This window comes from Calonectris borealis, chromosome 2 (genome assembly GCF_964195595.1).
Source record: "Calonectris borealis chromosome 2, bCalBor7.hap1.2, whole genome shotgun sequence".
Lineage (NCBI taxonomy): Eukaryota > Metazoa > Chordata > Aves > Procellariiformes > Procellariidae > Calonectris > Calonectris borealis.
In genome coordinates, this window is record NC_134313.1 from 164,191,022 (window position 1) to 164,212,011 (window position 20,990).

The 20,990-nt window shown below is 38.4% G+C and overlaps 1 protein-coding gene across 1 annotated transcript in view; it reads left to right on the forward strand.

Annotated features, from left to right (window-relative positions):
• The window catches only part of XYLB (xylulokinase), an 87,046-nt gene that overhangs the window by 3,435 nt on the left and 62,621 nt on the right, over positions 1-20,990 (forward strand). The window contains exons 4-13 of the mRNA XM_075144237.1: positions 1,400-1,480; positions 3,244-3,330; positions 4,543-4,671; positions 5,932-5,997; positions 8,366-8,438; positions 13,795-13,913; positions 15,117-15,198; positions 16,229-16,269; positions 16,681-16,796; positions 19,429-19,544. Of these exons, the coding sequence (XP_075000338.1) occupies positions 1,400-1,480; positions 3,244-3,330; positions 4,543-4,671; positions 5,932-5,997; positions 8,366-8,438; positions 13,795-13,913; positions 15,117-15,198; positions 16,229-16,269; positions 16,681-16,796; positions 19,429-19,544 (910 nt within the window). The remainder of the gene's footprint in view (positions 1-1,399; positions 1,481-3,243; positions 3,331-4,542; positions 4,672-5,931; positions 5,998-8,365; positions 8,439-13,794; positions 13,914-15,116; positions 15,199-16,228; positions 16,270-16,680; positions 16,797-19,428; positions 19,545-20,990) is intronic.

Genomic DNA, 20,990 nt, shown 5'->3' on the forward strand with positions numbered 1-20,990 from the left:
ACGAACAAGCTTTGTATAGCTCGACTTCTTCCTTGCTGTTATTGAAATGGAAATGTATTCCAAGCAATAGTGAAACTCATCATTCAAATCAACACAGTCCTTTTGCTTGTATTCCGTTTCTTTTAAGTGTTATTCTGTGTCTTTGGTATGCAAATACTAATGTTATCAACAAAAGTAGTGGAAGTTGCTAACATTTTGAGTTTTTTTTTGTTTCTTTGTTCACTCTCTACTATTATAGCGTTGTATGTGTGATTAATCCTTTCCTGACTTTCCCTCATTTGAAAAAAGGCTATTCTTTTTTTCCTCATCTTGTTTCATATGCAAAAGGGTCGCTTTGCCGCACTTAAATCTGTGATTTTGTAGCATCCAGGTTACTTGCAGTATTTTTTTAGAATAAGCTTTGCTAACCAATTGATGTTCAAATGGTAAGTGGTTAAAGAACAATTTATTCAGGGATTCCCAGTCACTTTGACTGGTGTTTATTTTGAAACACAACATTCTTTCCTATTTTAAAAGAAGGCCTTCCTTGCTTCTTTGCAGCACTTGCTCTCACATGGTACTATGTAAATTTGTCTTACTAATGTGATTTGAATAGTTAAGATATTTGAAAGATCACAGAACCCCCAGCTGGTGATCCACAGTAGTTGACAGAGGTTTGGTAAATTTTCTTGCAGTTGGTCTTTTGAACCATAATGAACAGGAACAGTTGTAATTATTAAATTAATAATACGATGACATAGGTATATGATGTTTCTTGGGAAATTTTGGAGTCTTGCAGTGGTCCATTTGTCAAGATAGTCTGGGAAATGCTGATCTGTATGAGACTATGTAAAGATAGATTTTTGGTTTTAAACTTCAGGAAAATGTGGCAAGAACAAAATTAATCTAGGTGCTTAAAGTGCTAAAATTCACTTGAATTAGCCTTATATTAAAGAGATCCTGAGTTTTCAGCTGACACTGGGGGCAGTGGTATTGAGGATGCCTAACATCTTGTAGGATGGGGTGCAGGTGCATTAAGATTTAATAGATTTCCAAAAGTAAGAACAGAAAAAGATAATCCTGCTTTCTGTCTGGCACTCTTAAAAGTGGCTTTTTAATGAATTGGAATTCTTTAACTCTTGCCTCTTATTTAGGTTTCGAAGAATGGGTCTTTGTGATTCAGCTTGTTTAAAGATCTTTTTTTTCCCTGTGTGATTCAACTTTTCTTTTATGGACTCTTACTTAGTAAATTAATTTATGCAGCTTCTTGAGAAGTCCATAGTCATTAGCTGATTTTTCATTATCTGCCAATGAACTCTTATCAGTGATGACATGAATTTACTGTTTAATTCCAGAGATTGTGAGTATGCATAATTTGATAGCTCGTTACAGTCACTCTTGATTCTGTTTGTTCTTATAGGCTCTTGATATGATTTTGGAAAAGATGAAGTCTTCGGGCTTTAACTTCTCTCAAGTCAGAGCTTTGTCTGGTGCTGGCCAGGTTAGTTTATAAAGCAAAAAGTCAGTCTTACTATATTTCTTCAATAGAGTATAAGGTATAGTGATAAATTTCATTTAAATAATTGAATTGCAGAAGACCATAATGACATCGAGTAAGACCAAAGCTTCTATATAAGTGTCCATTAAAAGATACGTGCCTGAAGGGGAACTTAAAACCTGAAGCACACAAAGCAATCACTAGAAGGTAGTGGGAGTGGAGGATGAGGTTTACAGTGCAGTTGTTTAGATCAGTATAGTGCATAACTAGTTAGTTTCCTGTTATTTAAATTCTTTGTACATGCAGATTCTGAAATGACTGGGGTCATTTTGAATTTCAGCATATCCAGGTGCTTGTGGAAATGGGGTAGAAAAAATAGTGAGGAGCGCAGTTTGCTAAAGGCAAATAGTAGCATCCTGCTGAGCACAGTTTTTGTTGGCTGGGATAGAGATCTGCCTAGGAACAACAAAAACCAAATGATGTTAGTCTTTGATGCAGAAATGACAAAGATGCTGCCATGATTTAGCCTGTAGTGCATAATGCCTTTTTTCTGAGATTTATAAAACCCATCCTGACATTTAGTCAGTTAGCCAGTCTCCTAGTACTCTGGTGAAAAAAGGAAGTCTTTTATAACTTTCACAGATGATATTCAGGGTGAGGACAGCACCAAAGCGATAACTAATTCTGACACGAGGTTTAGGTTATTCATCTTGATATATCTGGGACTAATTAATCAAAACTCTTGCTTTGATCTCCATGTTTCATTGATTTCAGTTGAAAGTCTGAGCAAAGCGTCTGAAAATCATAGCCAGTATCAAGGCTCTGTTACGAATTCTTCAGTGGAACAGAAGTTAGGGGCTGCCAAGTAACCCTAGCTTACCCAAGCGAAAAAGAAAGTGCCTTTCCAGATTGCCCATATTCCCTTTATTTTACCTATCTTCCAACAAGTTGGGGGTATCAGCTTGGTGCTATATTCAGATTCTTCCAGGTAGTACAGATTTCATTTAGTTGCCCCCTTCCAGCCCACATTGTCTCTCTCCCATTTCTCTTTGAAGAACCTTGTCTTTATGCTACAGATCACTGCGGAGGTGCGCTGATGTGCCCCTGTTTGTCCCAAAGAAGCGACAAACTTGGCCTCGATTGTCTGCAGAAAAGGCAGAGAGATGTGAAATACAATCTGGCTGACACGGGGGTCACGTACCCTGTGCCCAGGGAGTTCTGCGTGCACTTAGCATCATCAGAACTATAGTGGGTCACTGGATGGTGCTTTGCAGTTTGCCTAGGGTGTCCTGCAGGTGCGTGACTAGAGATGCCTGGCTTGAGGAAGCCGCCTGAGAGATGGAGCTTAAATAACCTTCTCAGTGTTATGCAGTTTATTAGTGGTGACTGGGGAAGGCGTGTAACTGAAGAATCTGGGGGCTGTGCTGAAATAGCATAGAACTAATAGTCTTGACTATGGAGTCCTGGCTACAGCTCGAACAGCCCTCAAAGAGGTGTTTAATGCCATTAGCAGTATAATAATATTTCCCACTAGAAGTTGCTATAGTTCAGAATCATCGTCTCTTGACTCCTACATTTTCTGGTTTAGTATATGCTTTGCTCAGTCTTAAGGAGTCTTTTAATGAGGCACTTGATTTGAAAAGGTGCATTTTTTGGTCCCAGTTTGGAGAGAGTTCTCTGTCTTTTAGAGTTTGAAATTCAGATTAGGATATGAACTTCGTAGCTTCGGAGGACATCTCCAACTTCTGTTTCTGTACTTTCTACAGCAACATGGGAGTGTGTACTGGAAAAAAGGAAGCATCCAAGTTTTAAAGAATATATCATCCGAACTGCCTTTACATCAGTCACTACAGGTAATATGCATAAAAGAGCTCTGAAAGGAGAGCTGCACTGTCCTTTTTCTGATCCTTACACATTGCTTTTCTCCTTGCAGACCTTTCTTCTTGTTTGGCTGAGTTGCATGCCCCTGCAGCATAAAGTGAAATGTACTGGTTATTCCTTCAACTCCAGGGCTTTTGACATTTCCTTTTCTCCTGAGTGACAGTATATACTGCTTTAAAAGCTTACAGGTGCCAGTGGGCGTCTCAGAATCTTTCTGTGTCGGAGTAATAGCCTGTTTGTTCTTTTATGAAACGTAATATTTTTGTAAACAACCTGTAAATATTTTACATTTTTTTACATATTTGTGTTAACAAAAAGTTGTGGTGAAAAATACTATCATACCTGAGTTTCCTTGCAGTGCTTGCAATTTCATTAGAAAATATACAAAAAAAAGAGGCTAGTTTACACTTGCCTCTGGAAGGGTGAAAGTGTAATGCTGTGTGGACACAAACTCCTAACAAGTGCATTGTTGAACCTCAACATTGTGTGTGTGTGTGTGTGTGTGGTTGGTAAGTTTTGAAAAGAGACTTGACAAACTTATTTAAAAAGAAAAGTAGGGAGGAATCAGCTTTCCTCCTGAAGACCCTTACTTTCCTTACTTCAAGATCAGAAAGGACAGTTGTATGTTGAAAGAGAGACATTTGTGTAACTGATCTGTTAAATGATTAATTTTGGAAATAACTCATTTGTGCAAAGCTCATGGAAATGGAATGAAAATGCTCTCTGGTGAGGTATTAAGCCTCAGATGCATTTCCAAATGGTGTGCCAGTCATTAAAGAGAAATCTGTTAGTAGAGCTGTGGAAAGATAATCTGATTGTTTAGAGAGAAGTTCCAAAAAGTGGGGCTAAACTTGCATAAAGGGGCCCGGGCCTTTGGCTACCAAAGGAGTGTACTGAGACATCGCGCTGCAGGGTATGTGAAGTACACATTGTGCTGCAGTTTATGTCAAGTAGCAGCAGAAAAAGCGTGTTCCTTCCATCTGGTGTGAAGTTTGGGTAAAACTTTTCACCACTGACCAACGTACTGCTCAATATCCGCTTTCCTGTAATTATTGAGAGGAGACCAGAAGGCACGTCAGAGAACTGAACTGTGAGCTGATAACGTAGGTTTGCTGTATTGCTACTACTCTAGCAGGGACTTCTTAGAGATCAGACTTGCTAATAAAGGATATTGTTCGTTGCAGGCTTGTTTTTCTGTCAGTAACAGCCCCATCTGGATGGATTCTAGCACAGCTTCCCAGTGCAGTGCTCTGGAGAAAGCCGTGGGGGGAGCACAGCACCTAGCGAGTATCACTGGTTCTCGAGCCTATGAGGTAAGGAATGGATGGGAAGAAAGTCCTCAGCAGAGTCTTGTGATAGAAACAATTCTGCCGTTACAGTGGTACCCCAGCAGATAACGATCAGCCATTAACTATGAAAGAGAGAGTTTTTGAAGAAACTCCAACGATACTGTGCTTTGCAGTAGTCTCACAAAGGAAGATGTGGAAATTTTAAAGTGGAATTAGGCAAACACTGGAAATTTTGCTGGAGGAAGCAGCTGGGGTGAGGTGTTACATTTGGCCAGTGGTTCCGAAATACATGATTGGTGGCTACGCTTACAGTCTCAGGGCCTGGTTCTCCCCTGGGAGCTCCTGTCAGCCACATTTCCATTGGCGTGGCAATCCAGTTTGTGTTACAAGTTTACTTGGGGTTATGACTCCCCTGTTTGTGAATCACTGCTCTAGGTTACTTCTGCAATTAAGAGAGTGGCCTTTTAATGTTCCCTGAAGGCTAACAAGCAGCTGTTGACCTAAGAGAAGTGAGTTTTAAAAGTTTGGGACGCTGTCAGAGAGTAGTCTGTCGCTTGTCTTCTCTTCCCGGCACTTCCCACTCTCGTAACTGTGATGATGAGTTACGGAGTGGGAGCGGGGCTGCCCTCCAGGCATCTCAGCACCTTGGTTCAACAGAATAAGGCTCTGACCTCCCAAACTGCTGATTCTGTTTTTGAATCATCATGCAAGGTTTATGGCCAGCGTTGAAATCAGACTTTGCATACCACTAACAGTTTATTTTTAACTTGCTAAAGATTAAGGTTTCAGTGTTAGAAGTTTTTTCTTATTTGATATAATACATGGATGAAAAATAGTTATTCTTACAGTTATTATTAGTCTGTGCTGGAGTTCTTCTTTGAGTATGAAACTTCCTGCTTTGCTCCCAATTCACCTGTCTCAGAGAGTACATAGGTTGGGTAGCCTAAACCTTCTCAAGGATTTGAAGGCAGCATTTGAATTGTCCTGGTTCCTGTGCACAGAATAAGTGTGATTCATTCCATTGAACTGTCATTTCTGAAATGTAAATTATGGATAGTAATGCTTTTTCACATGCTTTTTTTTTCAAAAGGTGAGCAAAATTCTCATAATGAGACTATGTGTTATAGCCTGTTTAGTGCAGATTGCCTGCTGTGCACTGACTTTCATCATGCATCAGGCAAATTAAATATCCAAAGTGCAATGTACTGAACTCATTACACAGAGTTAATGATTATTGACTCCATTTAGGGTTTGTGTTTCTAAGCATTTGCATTTTTTTCTCAGCGTTTTACAGGAAACCAGATAGCAAAGATTTACAGCCAGAATCCTGAGGTCTACATGCAAACTGAGGTTGGCTCAACTTCAATACACTTATTGGAAAACATAGTTGAAAATCTTTTAAAATTAATTTTGTGGGGATGTCAGACTTTTTTGCTAAAGAGTATTTTGTTTCTTGTGTTTGGTTTTAAGATTAAAATTGTAAATGTGATTATTTTATTTTATTTTTGGTTTTGTTAAATTATTAGTCATTGGGCAGATAAAAATTGGGCATCAGTTCTGTCTTGAATGTTACATTTAACACAGCGGGCTCCATTGGATCTCACCTTTGTGGAAGAAGTTTTAAAAAACAGACTTTCATTTGGGTGATAATAAATTGTATGTACAGCACTTCGAACACAAGTGGGTAATTAAGCACACAGTTGAAACGTTCACACTTAGAACTGGCCATTTGCATGCAGAAATGTGATTGCTCTGCCATACAAAGCTGGCATCCACGCATGTGGATGTGTGTAGGAAAAAGCCTGCAATCGATTCTAGACTTTTTTCATAGTTTTTCCCTTGAGGAGCTACTTTGATTGTATTATTACAAATGAATTGCATTGTGTAGTTGGTTTCCTTCTGATTTTTAATTTTCAGAAATCTTGCTTGCAATTCCATTATTGTTTCAGTTTGTTGAGTCTGCATCTAGCTGTGACTGAAATGCCATGGTTTGAAGCAAAGTGAAAGCTCCATGCAAATATGATGTAAATGAGGGAAGGGCTCCTGTCCTGTGATTAGAATATGCCAAACATCCAGACCAGTGAAGTCAGGCTGCTTGTGTTTTTGTATTACTGCAGTTCTTGATAGTCTTGATCATAATTTTTTTGTGGCTTTTGAAGACGGACCCCCTGGGGACTTCATGGGGAAGTGAGTTGCAAAGTTGACTCTCTATTTTGTGGGACAATACTTTTTTCTTTTCCGTTTTTCTTTCTAAATACATGTTCTATAACCATTATGCTAGTAAGCAATGGGGTGAAACAGAACACTAATACAGTCTGATCATAAGCTTAAGAGTAAATATGGAGAAAAATGCATTAGTGGAGGGGAAGTGGGTCTGTGGAACTGAGAACTAGTCAGACCAAGCTCAGACTTTGAGGGCTGGTTGCATTGACGATACCTTGTAGCAATAAAGGATATGAAAGATATGTTCAAGCACAAAATATCTCTATGTCAGAGTTGCTCTTGGGAACCCCCAGGAAGTGCTTAGCAGCTCGGCGGTCTCAATGATGTGGAAGATGGATGTTTTTCCTTCTCTAGGTCAGCTTGCTAAACTGGCTGATTCACAGTTTTAACTTCATCCTTTTCCTTCCATTTCAGGCAGCTAGTGCCCGTTGGGGCACCACAGAAGGTACGCCTTTGTTATCTAAGCACAATGTGATCTATTCTTGGGGAGAGATGCATGAAGAGCAAGTGCATCATTAAATTTCCTGGCCATTATAGCCGCCTCTTAGAGCTCTGGCTATAGTCCGTCTTTGAATGCTGTGTGAAGCAGTGGTTTTGTGATCATTAGTAAAAAACCTGTCACTGCTGGCTCACTCCACCAGTAGAGATTTGATTCTGATTAGTTATTGGGTGACAATCATATTTCTTCTGAATTAGTCAGAGCACACAATAAAGAATTTGCCAGCTTCTTGGGAACAGATAATGCTTGATCCTGAAGAAAGCTTGGCGGTAGCTGGTTAACTTGGTAGTTTGTGTAGCAGATTTGAAGTGGAAGCAAGTTAGTGTTGGATCCGTGTGTTTTATCACATGGCCGGGGCATTTTTGGGCCAGTATTAGAAGCCCTACAGCTGGATTTAATGCATTGTTGGAACATACCCTGAGGCAGAGCTGCAGGTAGTGGTTCAGTTCAAAGCTGATTATTACCAGCTCCTGGGAGTAACTCCTGGGAGGTCTAGAGTCTCAGCTGGTAGGAAGGTAAGAGTTCATGTAAAGGTGCTAGCAGAGCTTTGCCAGAGCTGCTAAAAAGCTTACAGACCTGTGCTCTGGGTTGCCCAGTGCATGGTTTCTGGCCATTTCCCCTGTTGTCAACATACAGGTGGTTTTGTTTTTATTTTTCTTAGTAAGTTTTTTTCCTTGAAATGAGGTTCTGTGATACACCGAAGTTGTGAATTAATTAATGATAACATAGAGTATGCTAATATGCTAGGTGTATTCTGCATGTTTCAGAATGCAAAGCTATTAACAGCTTTTATCATGGGGTTACTTTTAGATTGATATCTGCAGTATTACTTAGGCAGTAAGATAGAACTGAATAATCCTTCTAGGTGTATTTTTGTGTGCTTTCGGTGCCTAACATTAAGCATCTATTAACATTTCCTGCTTCCAATTCCTTAATTATTTACTTTCTTTGAAGTGAATACTGACGGGACTCACTATCTCTCACTTTTTCTTTCAGAGAATCTCTTTGGTTAGTAGTTTTGCAGCTTCCCTTTTCCTAGGAGCTTATGCACCCATTGATTACAGTGATGGTAAGTGTGTGGGCTTTTCTCGTAGTAACAATTCAACAAGGAAATTTTCCTTTCCATCTCCACCTTATATAAAAGGGGGACAAGGTCTCTGCTATTTATTTTCAGTCTTTAAACTTTAATGACAAGTATATTAGATTTTAAGCTAAGTTACTCCTTTCAATTTGTTGCTACTCTTGATGGTGCTGTGCTTATATTCCCCGTCATACTATGATTCCCATTTCTACAAAATGGATCCACAGAAAATATTCTTAAATGAAATTGTACCTTTTTTCATTACTTTATGATGTATAAAGGAATGTTGAAGTATCTATTTAAAAGTGTGAAAAAGTTGTGGATTTTTAAGCTAGACTTCATAGTTCTGATATTTGTTCTTTGGTTTTGCTGGTTTAGCTCTGAGTTGCACAGGATGTGAACAAGATGTATATTGTGATTGTTTTTCCCCCCACCTACCTGGAGTATGAATCTGCAACAGAAATATCTTTTCAAAATGAACCAGAGAAAAAAGCATAAACCAAGCAAAAAAAATCCTAAACTCAGTTAAAAAAAATTCCAGCCTTCCATAGCTCTCTATTCATCATAACAAAGACAAAAAAGTGACAAGGCTAGTGTCTCTATTTCTGTTGTGTGTTATCTCAGTTATCCAGCTTTTGAATGGCAATTTTAAGCGGCAATTACAAAGAAAACCATTTTCCTGGGAGCTGTACTGTTATTTCTAAATAGCATTTTTGATTCCTGCTCTGAAACTAAGATATATTTCAGAGCTGAAAGGTTAGATAACAAGGCTCTCTAAGGAAATTTTGCATTATACAGCCATAGTTGACACCCATGTGTTAAAACCAACTCATTTTTTCTCCTTCGTTGTTCCATCCAAGCTCACAGGAAAAGGCACGACACCTCAATTTTAGCTAATGGACAACTTATTCAATATCAGATCTCTGAATTATACTTGAGACCTTAAAAATAAGTCCATGCTTATTTTGCAGCAGTTGTGAGATTATTACATCTATCTTCCGGTCCTGTTCTGTTAGCCATGTATTTTCAGAGCTAAATTTTATTTTTTTGTGTTTTATTGGCAACAATAACTCTTTGGAGATTTGCACTTTGCTCCTCAGTAGGCCCAAATACTGAGCACTTCAGCCATTCAGCAACCCACAGAACTAGCTCACGTCCTGCATTTCAAATGGAGATGGTGAGATTTTCAAGATACTTTTTCTGATAAAGGAGTATGTTGATTTTTTATTTTTTCAATGAAGGTGAAGTGTTAATTTTATTCAAATGTTTAAAAATATAAGCATTAAAAAAAAATACTGGTTTTGGGGTTGTTTTTTTTTTTTGGTAATGTTACCTCTGCCTTTTCTGCTTGGAAGCAAGCGGGGGAAATCCGTGCTGCTTCAGTTTCGGAACATGAAAATTTCTGTGTTTGGTTGAAACCAAAACATTTTAAACTAAAGAAAATGAAAATTTGCTTCATTGGAAAATTTTCTTAGAAAATGTATTGCATTTTTCAGACAGCTGTAGGAGAGCCTGTTCTGTTACACCGCTGTATATTTATGGAACTTGAATAAATGTTATCTACTGTTCAGAGCATGTAAGATTATTAAATCTTTGTGTGAAAAAGGATAAGAGAGCTAAGCAGGATGTTACAGTTCTTTTTACAAGACAAAAGACTTTTTGGCATTGTAAGCTATATTTTGTCTTGTTCGTTCTTTTCTTCTGTTAACATAATGAGAGAGAATTCTAATTCCAGTAATAAAATATAATTATGATATATGCAGTAGTTATTTGGATCCAGCTAAAAAACTTGTTTTCTTGTCATTTACGATTTCTTGCAATTCACTTGATCTTTTACATTGCACCTGTATATTGTAGTTTAAAATGCATCTCTCAAAATAATGTCCAGATAATAGACCTATTCTTCATTTCTGTAGGTTTAACTTCAGGTCATATCGTCTTTAAAAGACCCTGTCAAATTGTTTAGCTCTGCACAATAACTTATCTCTTTAAATTTGCAGGTTATTGTAGGAAATGTACTATTCAGTTTCAGGATTTTTTATTTTCTTTTTAAAGGTCCAATCTCGTAAGGTTCAAATCACTCCTTGTGAATGGCTGAGGACCCTGGGTGATTGATTTAAAAAAAATCAAATTACATTCTGGTGGAATGAAGAATGATTTTCATTTATATTGTGCAGATGTTAAAAGTAAGATACATTAGGGACCTAAACAACTTGAACACTTGAGGCGTTGTTTCTTTTAGAAGACATCTTAAAGAACAGCTATTCAGCTCTTGACCTAGAGAAGCTTTATCTTTTGAAATGCTTTTCTAAGAGCCTTAGGCAAATCATAGCTTAGCATACTTGTTTTTGTTGTTCTGTGAAACAAGGATGCTTTGAACTGAAGCCTTTTCAAAAGGAAGCCTGGTGGGCTGAATTTACTCCTAATGTAGTTTGCGTGGTGTCAGCAGAGTTACGCTGCTTATGGCTTTAGCTCACTGAAAAAGCAATCCAGACTGCTGTAATACAGATGCACTTAACTGTTTATAAATGTATGCAAATATTGATCTTTAGTTTGTTGATTAATAAAACCAGTTAATCTGCATCGTTTGGTCTTTGTAATGCAATTGTTTTTTGTTTTTTATTTTTTTTTCCCCAGCATTGAAGCACTTAGACTTTTGTATATGTAGTAAATATTAGCAAGTCCTGATTGTGCTCCTGGTCATTTTATGTTAAAAGTCAGTGATGCTTGCAGTGAAATACTGAATCCTATTCATCCACGTATTGACCCTTTCCTCAGTCCTTACTAGACCATGGCCTTGGCTATTGACCTTCATTGCTGATGGGGTATCCATTTGGAGTGACGAGTCAAAGGGCTGCCTTTGATTTTTGTGGTTTTTTTCCTCCTTAGTTCTCCAGATTGTTACTTATTTGATATGTTAAACTTAGCAGCGTAGATCATGACCAGAGGTGCTTGAGTTAGGAACTCACTGCATCACTCCCTGTATAATCAAAGGAGAAAGAGAAGTGGTTCCAGGGAGCGTTCAGCTCCGGTTTTTATTTTCCACTGACTAGAGATTCTCATGCAAGTGCCCACAGTTGGATAGGATGAATCCAGGCCAACAGATTAATAGTTCTTGTAAAATAGTTGTTTCACATCTTTTAAATGAGTTTCTGAGGATGGGGTAAATCAGCTCATCTTTCTTTTTTTAGGGCATATTAGCTCATCCTTCTTTTCTCAGGGCATATTAAAGTCTTTGTGCAACTATATCTACCAGTCAGTAAACTGAAGTGTTGTTTCTATATAATAAAAACTTAGACCTTTTCAGTTATAAAGGTTAGCGTTTTTCCTGTTCTAGGCAGAAAAGACTGGAGTCCTTATGTCTTGCAAAATTGTGTTGGAGGATACTGGTTAAATGTTTCTCTAGGCTTGCGGGGGAAAAATGTTTTTTTTCAAAAAAACCCACAGAAAACAACAACTAACCTTTCTCTAGTAAAACTATTTATTTAACATTTCTGCTGCTCACTGCTTATTTTAGCAAAGGGATTCTTGGCCTTTTAAATTAGGGACTTTTCCAGGAAAATTTATAGATTTATGTATTTCCTCATAGAAAGCCTCGTTATGCCCGAGAGCTTGGGACACGAGGCTGCTCACACTCTCTGCCTCCGGGAAGTGCGGACAGTGATGCTGGGCTCAGTGTACCCTGGAAGGACTCAGTTTACCTCTGGAAGGAGGGGATTTAACAGTGATCTCAACGTGATCTCACATAGAGAACTGAGACAAGCTGGAGTAAATCTTACCATCTTTCCTTTTCTGTGGGCGGTACCGATTTTGACAGCAGAAAAGGGAAATGCACCTTTTGCCCATGGGAGGCATGTTGCACTTTGTGCTCTGTCAAATTCCTGCTGTTAGATCATAGGCCAAATAAACCAGTGCATAATTTGTTGTGTGTTTAATTTGCCTGAAATGGGATTGATTAATATATTTAATACTACTTTAGATGTTATTAAGTTTAATCCAAATATCCTACTGTTTGGCTTGGGTTATTCCAGTGTCTCAGCTGGAGTGTGAACACTTTCTGTTTATACACTGTGTGAAGCACTAGGTCCAAGACCTTGCTGATGGTCCTTAGGATTGGACGGCACAAATAGATACTTTATTCATAAACATTATTAAATTCATTATTAAGCCTATGTGAAAAAGGCTGCTGGGAATTGATAGGGTGGGCTCATTTGTGTGTACGTAACCAGCAGTAGTGAATGTGTGTGGAGTGTGTGGCAGGCGTGTGCCCTTCTTCGGAATAAGAGCGCTGCTAAAGCCTTGTGGTGTGCTGGCTGAGATGTGTTTGCATCTCTTTTCTTCCTCTGTGTCCCAGCATCGCAAGCATAGTCTTATTCCACAGATACTGCAAATCGGGTCAACTTCACTGTCTTTGTGTTTTAAAAAGTTTAAAGATGTATTGAATTTAAGTAAATTTCAGATTTTCCACTGTGGTCAGCTGAGAATGTGTTTCTGAGATTTAAATAAGTCGTGGGCTAAACAGCCTTTGCAATGAAAATGTTAATCTAGAGTAAGACTGATATGCCCCTGAACAGTACTAACCCAAAACACATACAGATTTTCAAGTTTAATGAAATGTGCAATTAAAGGCATCTTAGAAACAGAAGCAAGGGATGTGGAGTGCTCGGTATGTTATGTAGGTTTCAGCTGGGCTGTTCAGCATTTCTAAAAATCATGACTTTGGTATTCAAAGCTGGACTCTCCAAACTAGCCTCAAAATTAAAGGCTACATTTGAAAATTTGATCTCTTGCTTTTTTTTTTTTTGATTTCTAAGCCTTTATTTTGTCATCTCTGAAGAAGGAAACATTGATATGGAGGAAGATTAGTCAGCATGGATTTAGATGCTTATATGATACTCTACTCAAAGGTAGGAGTAGTGTAAAGCCATACGACCCAGGGGAGAGTTTCTTCATTGTTAGGTCTCAGGTGAGCACAACACACCTTCAAGTGACATTGCTGCATCACCTTTAGGTAGTTGTAGTGAAGTCTTTTCTAAGGTGGAAGATTTGGGGAGGAGTTGATGGGGAGACATCCATGTTCTTCCTTTTGCTCTTAATTTGGGAATAACTGAATTGTCTAGTGCATTGTGCATCAGCGAAGCCTTTTCTGCTACCTGTACAGGTGAAAACTATCCAGAGGCTGAATCATCAGTATCCTTTATACTTAGAAGAGCTGTAACCATTCTCTTTGAATGTAAAATATGCATCCGTAAATTTTCTGTTGCCTATAATGAGGTGGAATTTTCTGATACAGTACTGTCTTGTGTTTAATGATATATGCCTCTTGTTTTGATCTGTCTTGTAGGTTCTGGTATGAACTTGCTGCAGATTTGGGAAAAGGTATGGTCAGTGTCCTGCCTTGATGCTTGTGCACCTGGATTAGAGGAGAAACTAGGATGCCCTGTACCATCCCATTCAGTCTTGGTATGTGCCTGTAAGAAGAGTTGTAAGCAACAAATGGAGCTTTGTGCTGAGAGTTCTGCTAATAGTACTTTCTTGGAGTGTATTTGTGTGCGTGCGCAAGCGTGCATGCACAGTTATCCTCAGAGCTACGCTGCTTGATTTAATATTTCCAGGTATGTTGTGAATATGTGTATGCCAGAGCAGAAACAGGTACCGTTGAGAACTGACTGGTAGCTGGTGTCTGTCATAGCTTTCATCATTGATCACCTTGGATTCTTGCATGCCCTGGGCTATGATGAGAAGAGTTGTGGTAGGTGCTCCAGTGATAAGAATCTTTGGGGTCCCCCCTCATGCCCACAAACACCTGGTCACTGCAGAACTGTGCACAATATTTATTACTGCAGAAACGGAGCCCAACATTTGCATTTCTTGACAGAGACAGTTTTAAACTGTTTGTAGAGTTAATGGGGTAATCTTTGTGAATAAGTTGGGATATTTAAAGCTCCTCAGTTCATGTAGCATAATGGTGAAATCAAATCAAGCCGCACATCTCTTAGAGTAAATGAACTCAGTTTTACTACCCAGCACAAAAAGAGCTATTGCTTTAGCTGGTGCACATGTAAGACAGTGTAGATACCCATCACCTGATCCATCTGAATTCAGTGCTGATCTTCTGTAATGGAGAGGAACATATAAAAAGTCCTTATAGATGTCCTTGTATTTTTTACGGATTGTTTTCTTCTCCTATTTTTTCTCTATGGCTATCAAGTGTGGCTTAAAAGAATACAGTTCTTGACCGCTAAAATAATAGGGGTCATATTCCAGCATTTGATGTTGTGATGTGTATTAATGTTGTGTTTCCTCTTATGTTTGCATTGAATTTCTAATTTCTGTGTATTAATATTCATGTATGTGTGCAAAATAGATGGATGTGTTTACATTACTTGATGTGAATAACTGGAGAGAGACCCAAAGCTAAAATGCTACTATTTACTTAACCTATTTCAAAATCTAATCTGAGGATATTTCTGTGAGGTTCTCAACAACAAAAAAACTGGGTTCAAAATCTTTAAAATATTCATTCATATCTTAAATACACAGAAATGATTATAACAGCTGCTTTGGGGTTTTTCAGTTCTATGTTACAACACATTGTGTCATACATTGCAAGATTACTTCCCGTTTTTTGAGCTTTTTTTCCTCTCTCTTTCTTTCTTTCCTTAGGGGCCCATTTCTCCATATTATAGTCAGCGTTATGGGTTTAGCCCAGACTGTAAAATAGTAGCATTTACAGGAGACAATCCAGGTGAGATGATTAAATGTATAAGATTCTGTGAATGTGATTATGTATGTACTAAAATTCTAAATCAGTCATCTCATTGATTCTCAGATGATCTCTATACAGTGAAAGAATATTGTGTTTGTCAGCATTAATACCTTTTTCCAACAGCCTTCCATCACTGGTTCTTCTGAGGTATAGACATCTTGGATAAGCTGGGTATGACAAATGAATTCTCTTTTGCCTAGTAATAGAGATGACTTCATTTGCTGCTTCTTCTGATAACTTCAGCTTTGGTTTGCCTGCCCCTAAGAAACTATTTTTACTATGAACTGCTAATATTTTAACTTAGAAAATATGAATTAAAAAATTGGAGTTACAGCTTTTCAAGCAAAAAGGTGGAGATGGACCTCATAGGCTTTCTCTAAGAATTAGAGCTGTCCTTTTGTCAGACTGATAGATCTCAGTGTAAGGGAAGGTGTTAATTTAGGGTCAGTTTTTGGAATCCTGGAGGCTGTTTCAATGTGGAGCAAAGTCATCTGTTTCTCAAGACTGTGAAAATAAAATACTTATCCGTATTACAGTAGCATATGCAAGTTTGAATCAAGATGGAGGCTTCATCATGGTATATTTTACATTCATATTCTGGGAGATGGTTAAACTCTGCATTTCCCAAAAGTCCATTTCTAGAGATTCAAATCCAGTTTAGTCCAATAAATATGTGAGTAGTCTGATGTAAGCGGGAGTGTTTCTCCTTTAAAGTGTGTTGTTAAGTAATGGTCCACTATATTTAAAACTTGAATACATAAAACATTAGAGAATCATGCAGTTCCTTAGTTTTTTGTCTTGAGCATTTTGATTCTGTTAAAAATCACTCCCTCACCCAAATGCTTTGCCCATATTTTACAGTGTATAGGCCAAGGCCATCATGAGCGTATTTGCTGTTCATATTGTACTTTGAGATGGTGAATGTGATGTATTATGATGTCTCATGCAATATGCTATAATTGAGTCAAACGAGTAACTTTTATCTGGTATTCTGACTCTTTGCTTTCAGCATCATTGGCAGGGATGAGACTTCAAGAAGGAGATATTGCAGTAAGTCAAAACATACTCCCAAAAACTGTCCATATCCCCAAATAAATGAAATACATGAAATGTAAAATAGCTGTAGGCTATCAGTTAAATTTATAGGCTAGTGTTGATTTTCTGTTTGTTGGATTCACGCTTGTTTTATTTCTATCAATCTGTAAGCTGCCTGAAAGATTTTAAGTAAATTCTTGTGACTATTTTTAACTAATGCTCCAGACATTAAAACCTAAGTCTCCATCTAGTATGTATTTCAATGGCGTGACAACCTAAGTCAGAGCTAGCTTCAACACGAATCCAATTGACTTAATGTGTAATTTAAAAACAATTAGTGGTAATAACAAATGGTTTTAATTTAATTTCTGTATTGCTTTCCATGCACATTGTGATAACGCTTCAATTATTTTTTTTCCCCTCTAGATTAGCCTTGGCACAAGCGACACATTGTTTCTGTGGATCCAAGAACCAACTCCTGCCTTAGAAGGTCATATCCTCTGCAATCCTGTTGATTCTCAAACATATATGGCACTTTTATGGTAATATCATTTATTTTTTGTACATCTGGGATCAATAACATATATTTCTTTCTCTGTGTTAGTGTTTTTTATTTCTTTTGCAAAATGATAATGAATAGAACATTCAGCATTCTCTACGGTATATGGCAATCTACTGCTGAAACATTTGCATCAATGTTATAGCATTCCTATTGTTTAATTTGAGTAACTGAAACTGCAGAGTTGTGGAGGATAAATTCTCATGGCAATAAAGAGCTGAAATTATTTTTATGTATACATAGAGCCAGTTCACTATGAATCTAAGGTAATACATTTAATGTACAGGAATAACAATCTTCTGAAATATAATAATGTGAAATGTCAGAAGCTTGACCAGGCTGTATAACTTCTGTGCTCTTCTAGTGGTCCAGAGGGGACATAACGGGGCAGATGAAGATTCCCTTTTCAGAGAGGAGTATAATCAGTGCTGTACAGGGACATATTAGGCTGTGCATGTGGAAAATACTGAGATCTCAAGAAAGCCAGCTGAGAGAATGATCCTCATGGTAGCTTTTGGCTGCTGTGATTTGGGAATTGTTTGGCCCCTCGCCAGCCAGGTAGGTGGAAAGGTGGCCTGAAGTGATGTTTTCCCTCACTGAGTCACTGTATTCAGGGTAAAAACTTCCAAAACACGTCTCAGTGTTTAGGCAAATATTTACAAGTAATATGCAGATAAATTTTGTGTATAAATCCCCTGGTTTGTAGGTGCTTGAAACTCAAAACTTCAGCAAAGCTCAAATCTGCCCTTTAACTGTAATGTTGAGTCTTACCTGTACAGTAATAGGATGCTGTAGATGACAGTGGGAACAGTGTTCATGAAGCTAAGTTCAAAAGCATGATGTCAATTGCAAGTTACTGAGTTTCATAGTATGGTTTCCCAGCAGTTGTTTTTTTTTTTTAGGTTTTGCACTCAAGTTTCTCTTTTACCCAATATTGTTTCCACTTTTGCTGTGTAAAAGAATTATATAAACAACCTGTTCGTAATAGGAAAGGAGATGCTAAAGCATTTTTCTGAATAACTGTTATAGTGCCATTCTTTTATTGCAGGTTAACATGTGCAGAAGGCCAAACTTGCCTTTCAGAACACAGGATATTTCTGTAGCCATGCAGACATAAAGAGTTCCTGTTCCTCCTGCCTAGCCATTTCTGCCCTGACACTACCCCTTTTGCACCAATGCCCCTTTATTTCTAGAATATTAGAGTTAGAATCATAGAATCATAAATAGTTTGGCTTGGAAGGGACCTGTAAAGGTCATCTAGTCCTGCCGTGGGCAGGGACATCTTCAACTAGATCAGGTTGTTCAGAGCCCCGTCCAACCTGACCTTGAATGTTTCCAGGGATGGGGCATCTACTACCTCTCTGGGCAACCTGTGCCAGTGTTTCACCACCTTCATTGTAAAAAATTTCTTCCTTAGATCTAGTCTAAATCTCCCCTCTTTTAGTTTAAAACCATTCCCTGTTGTCCTGTTGCAACAGGCCCTGCTAAAATGTTTGTTGCCATCTTTCTTACAAGCCCCCTTTAAGTACTGAAAGGCTGCAATAAGGTCTCCCCGAAGCCTTCTCTTCTCTAGGCTGAACAACCCCAACTCTCTCAGCCTTTCTTCATAGGAGAGGCGTTCCATCCCCGTGATCATTTTCATGACTCTCCTCTGAACCCGCTCCAACAGGTCCGTGTCTTTTTTGTGCTGAGGGCTCCAGAGCTGGACGCAGCACTGCAGGTGGGGTCTCACCAGAACAGAGTAGAGGGGCAGCTAATAGGGGGAGTTAATAGGGGACCCTCAGTGAGTAGAAAAAGAGTGCCTGAGCTACCAGGCAGAGTGTTTGTACAGAAAACTTGAGTAACTTCAGCTGCTGCTGCCGAGCAAGTTCAATAATTTCCTTGCCTTTTTCTGGATATTTGTTCCTTTCCTGCTGAGTTGCTCTGATAACTCTGTGCTGGAGAGTATTCAAACTGCTTTCCTCTGGGTCTGAGTCCAATGCTGCGGTATTTTGCAGGAGTGTTATATTCACAGAGGAGGCAAAGGAGGTGACTGCATAAAGGGTGCAAAGACTACAAACACTGAACAGATGCATGGTTTACTGGCTCTGGACCAGAACTGTGCAGATGCAGCTGTGGTGCTTTCCTTTGCCAGATCCTGGCATGGAGCTGGACCTCGTAAGTCTTGTTGGACCCAAGCTGGCTCCATGCTGGTACCATGCTCCTGAAACCATAAATGCAGTGTAGAGACACTCTTGCTCCTCCTTGCAGGGTCATCTCAGAGTGAGCTTTTTAGTGCTGTGTCGGAGTATTTCTGTAAGGAGATGTCTTAGCTGTTCAGAGCCTGGGTTTAGCGTGGCCTGCCAGATTGGATCTAAGCTGACTCATTGGAGAGATGTATACCAACATCTCTGCACTGTGTTCCTCAACCCGTCCTGTAATATTTGTTTTCTATCTTATCTAGTTTTCTCCCTCTCTATCTCTTTCCATAATGAAGAAGTGATTGTATCTTTTAGCTTGCCCAGCTTTATTCAGCTGATACAATAAACACCAATATCGAGTAAAACAAAAAATTGCTTTAAAAATCCAGAGCCAAATGTTTTGGAAAATGCATATGGTATGTTTGTGTGTTTCAGTTTTAAGAACGGCTCTCTGATGAGAGAGAGGATCAGAGATGACTGTGCTTCAGGCTCCTGGGATGAATTCTCCGAAGCCTTATCATCTACTGGTGCTGGAAACAATGGAAACTTGGGTATGAGCCTTAGCAGGGCTGGGAATTCCACGGTTTGTTTAGGTGTTGTACCTACTTTTTACTTGGTTCATGATAAAGGCCAAGAATTAAGTTAACTAGATCAAGGGAAATTCTTAATGTGTACTTAGAAATGCTCTGTTGGCAGGCTAAGTGTCATAATATTTTCCTTTAGTATTCACTAAATAAGAAAATTATATTTATGTAGCTCTTGTGGTCATTGAAAGGGTGTTAGTAGCATCTTAGCTGTAGAATGTTTAAAACTAGTAATTTCTGAAGGAGGCTTTCGTTAAAGTTTGTTTCTTTTTCTGAAGACTCAAACCTTAAGTGAATTAAGTAGCTCCATATTATTTCTTTCCCAATCATTACTCTAGAATCTTGTTCATGCATGTGAACAAAGCAGTAATGTCAAGTGATACCCAGATTTCCTGCATTTTCCCCAATGTATGTCACAGTAATTTCATCCCTGTTTTTTCCCCACATTATGGTAAGTGAATGAAATGAAACAAAATGATGATGATGGAAATATTTTTAAAATATAAACAAACCCAGGTATTTGAAGTTTTACATTATTTTCTTTCTTATAGTTTAACATTTTACAAGTGTAGTATATAGCTCTGAAATAAATTATTGAAAGGTAAGCATATATGTAATCAAGATGAAAATTGAAGCATTGCAGAGCTGGATTTGAAATCATCACCGTCATCCTAGATCTGAATTGATATGAGTAAAATTAATTTAAAAACTGTAGGTAGCAAAGTTTTTAAATGTAGATATTTAAGACTGTAGATGTAGATGACTAAATGTAGATATAGATGACTTCACTCCTTACGAAAGTGAATTTAAGATACAGTTTCTTGAGACTGTGAGGTTAGCACTGATTTTACATTTTTACAAGCTCTGTTATGTTGTCTGTCAAATCCTGTGGGGTATTAAAATGACCAGGAATCTCTTCTCACTAGAAGACAAATCAATTCAGGTGTTTCAGAAAATGTGAAGAAGTTACTCCAAAACCCAGAAGTCAGCTACTTTAGACAGTATTAAAAAAAATGGAAGTTGATGAAAATACTGTTACTGATTTCCAGGATACCAGGACACTGCCTTAAAGTTTTAAAATTTGTGTTATAGTATATTCACTTGGATATCTCAATCCGCTATCAAATGGGTGCTTTGTGAAAGCATAACCTGTATGCTTGGATAACCTCTGGGTATACATGTAAAAATACAGTAATCTCCATAATCTGAGTTCCTGAGGGAAGCGGAGCAAAGAAGTAACTGGTTAGGCACCCTCCCTTTTATCACTTGTTCCCTGCAGTCCCTGTTGTTGAGAAGATGCCCTGCAGAGGTTTGGAGATGGGCAGAGGCAGCAGCTAGGGTGAGGTCGGGATAATGAGAGTAACAGGGATAGCAAAACAGGGAAGGAGGAGGAGTGACTGGATGAGGGTCCTG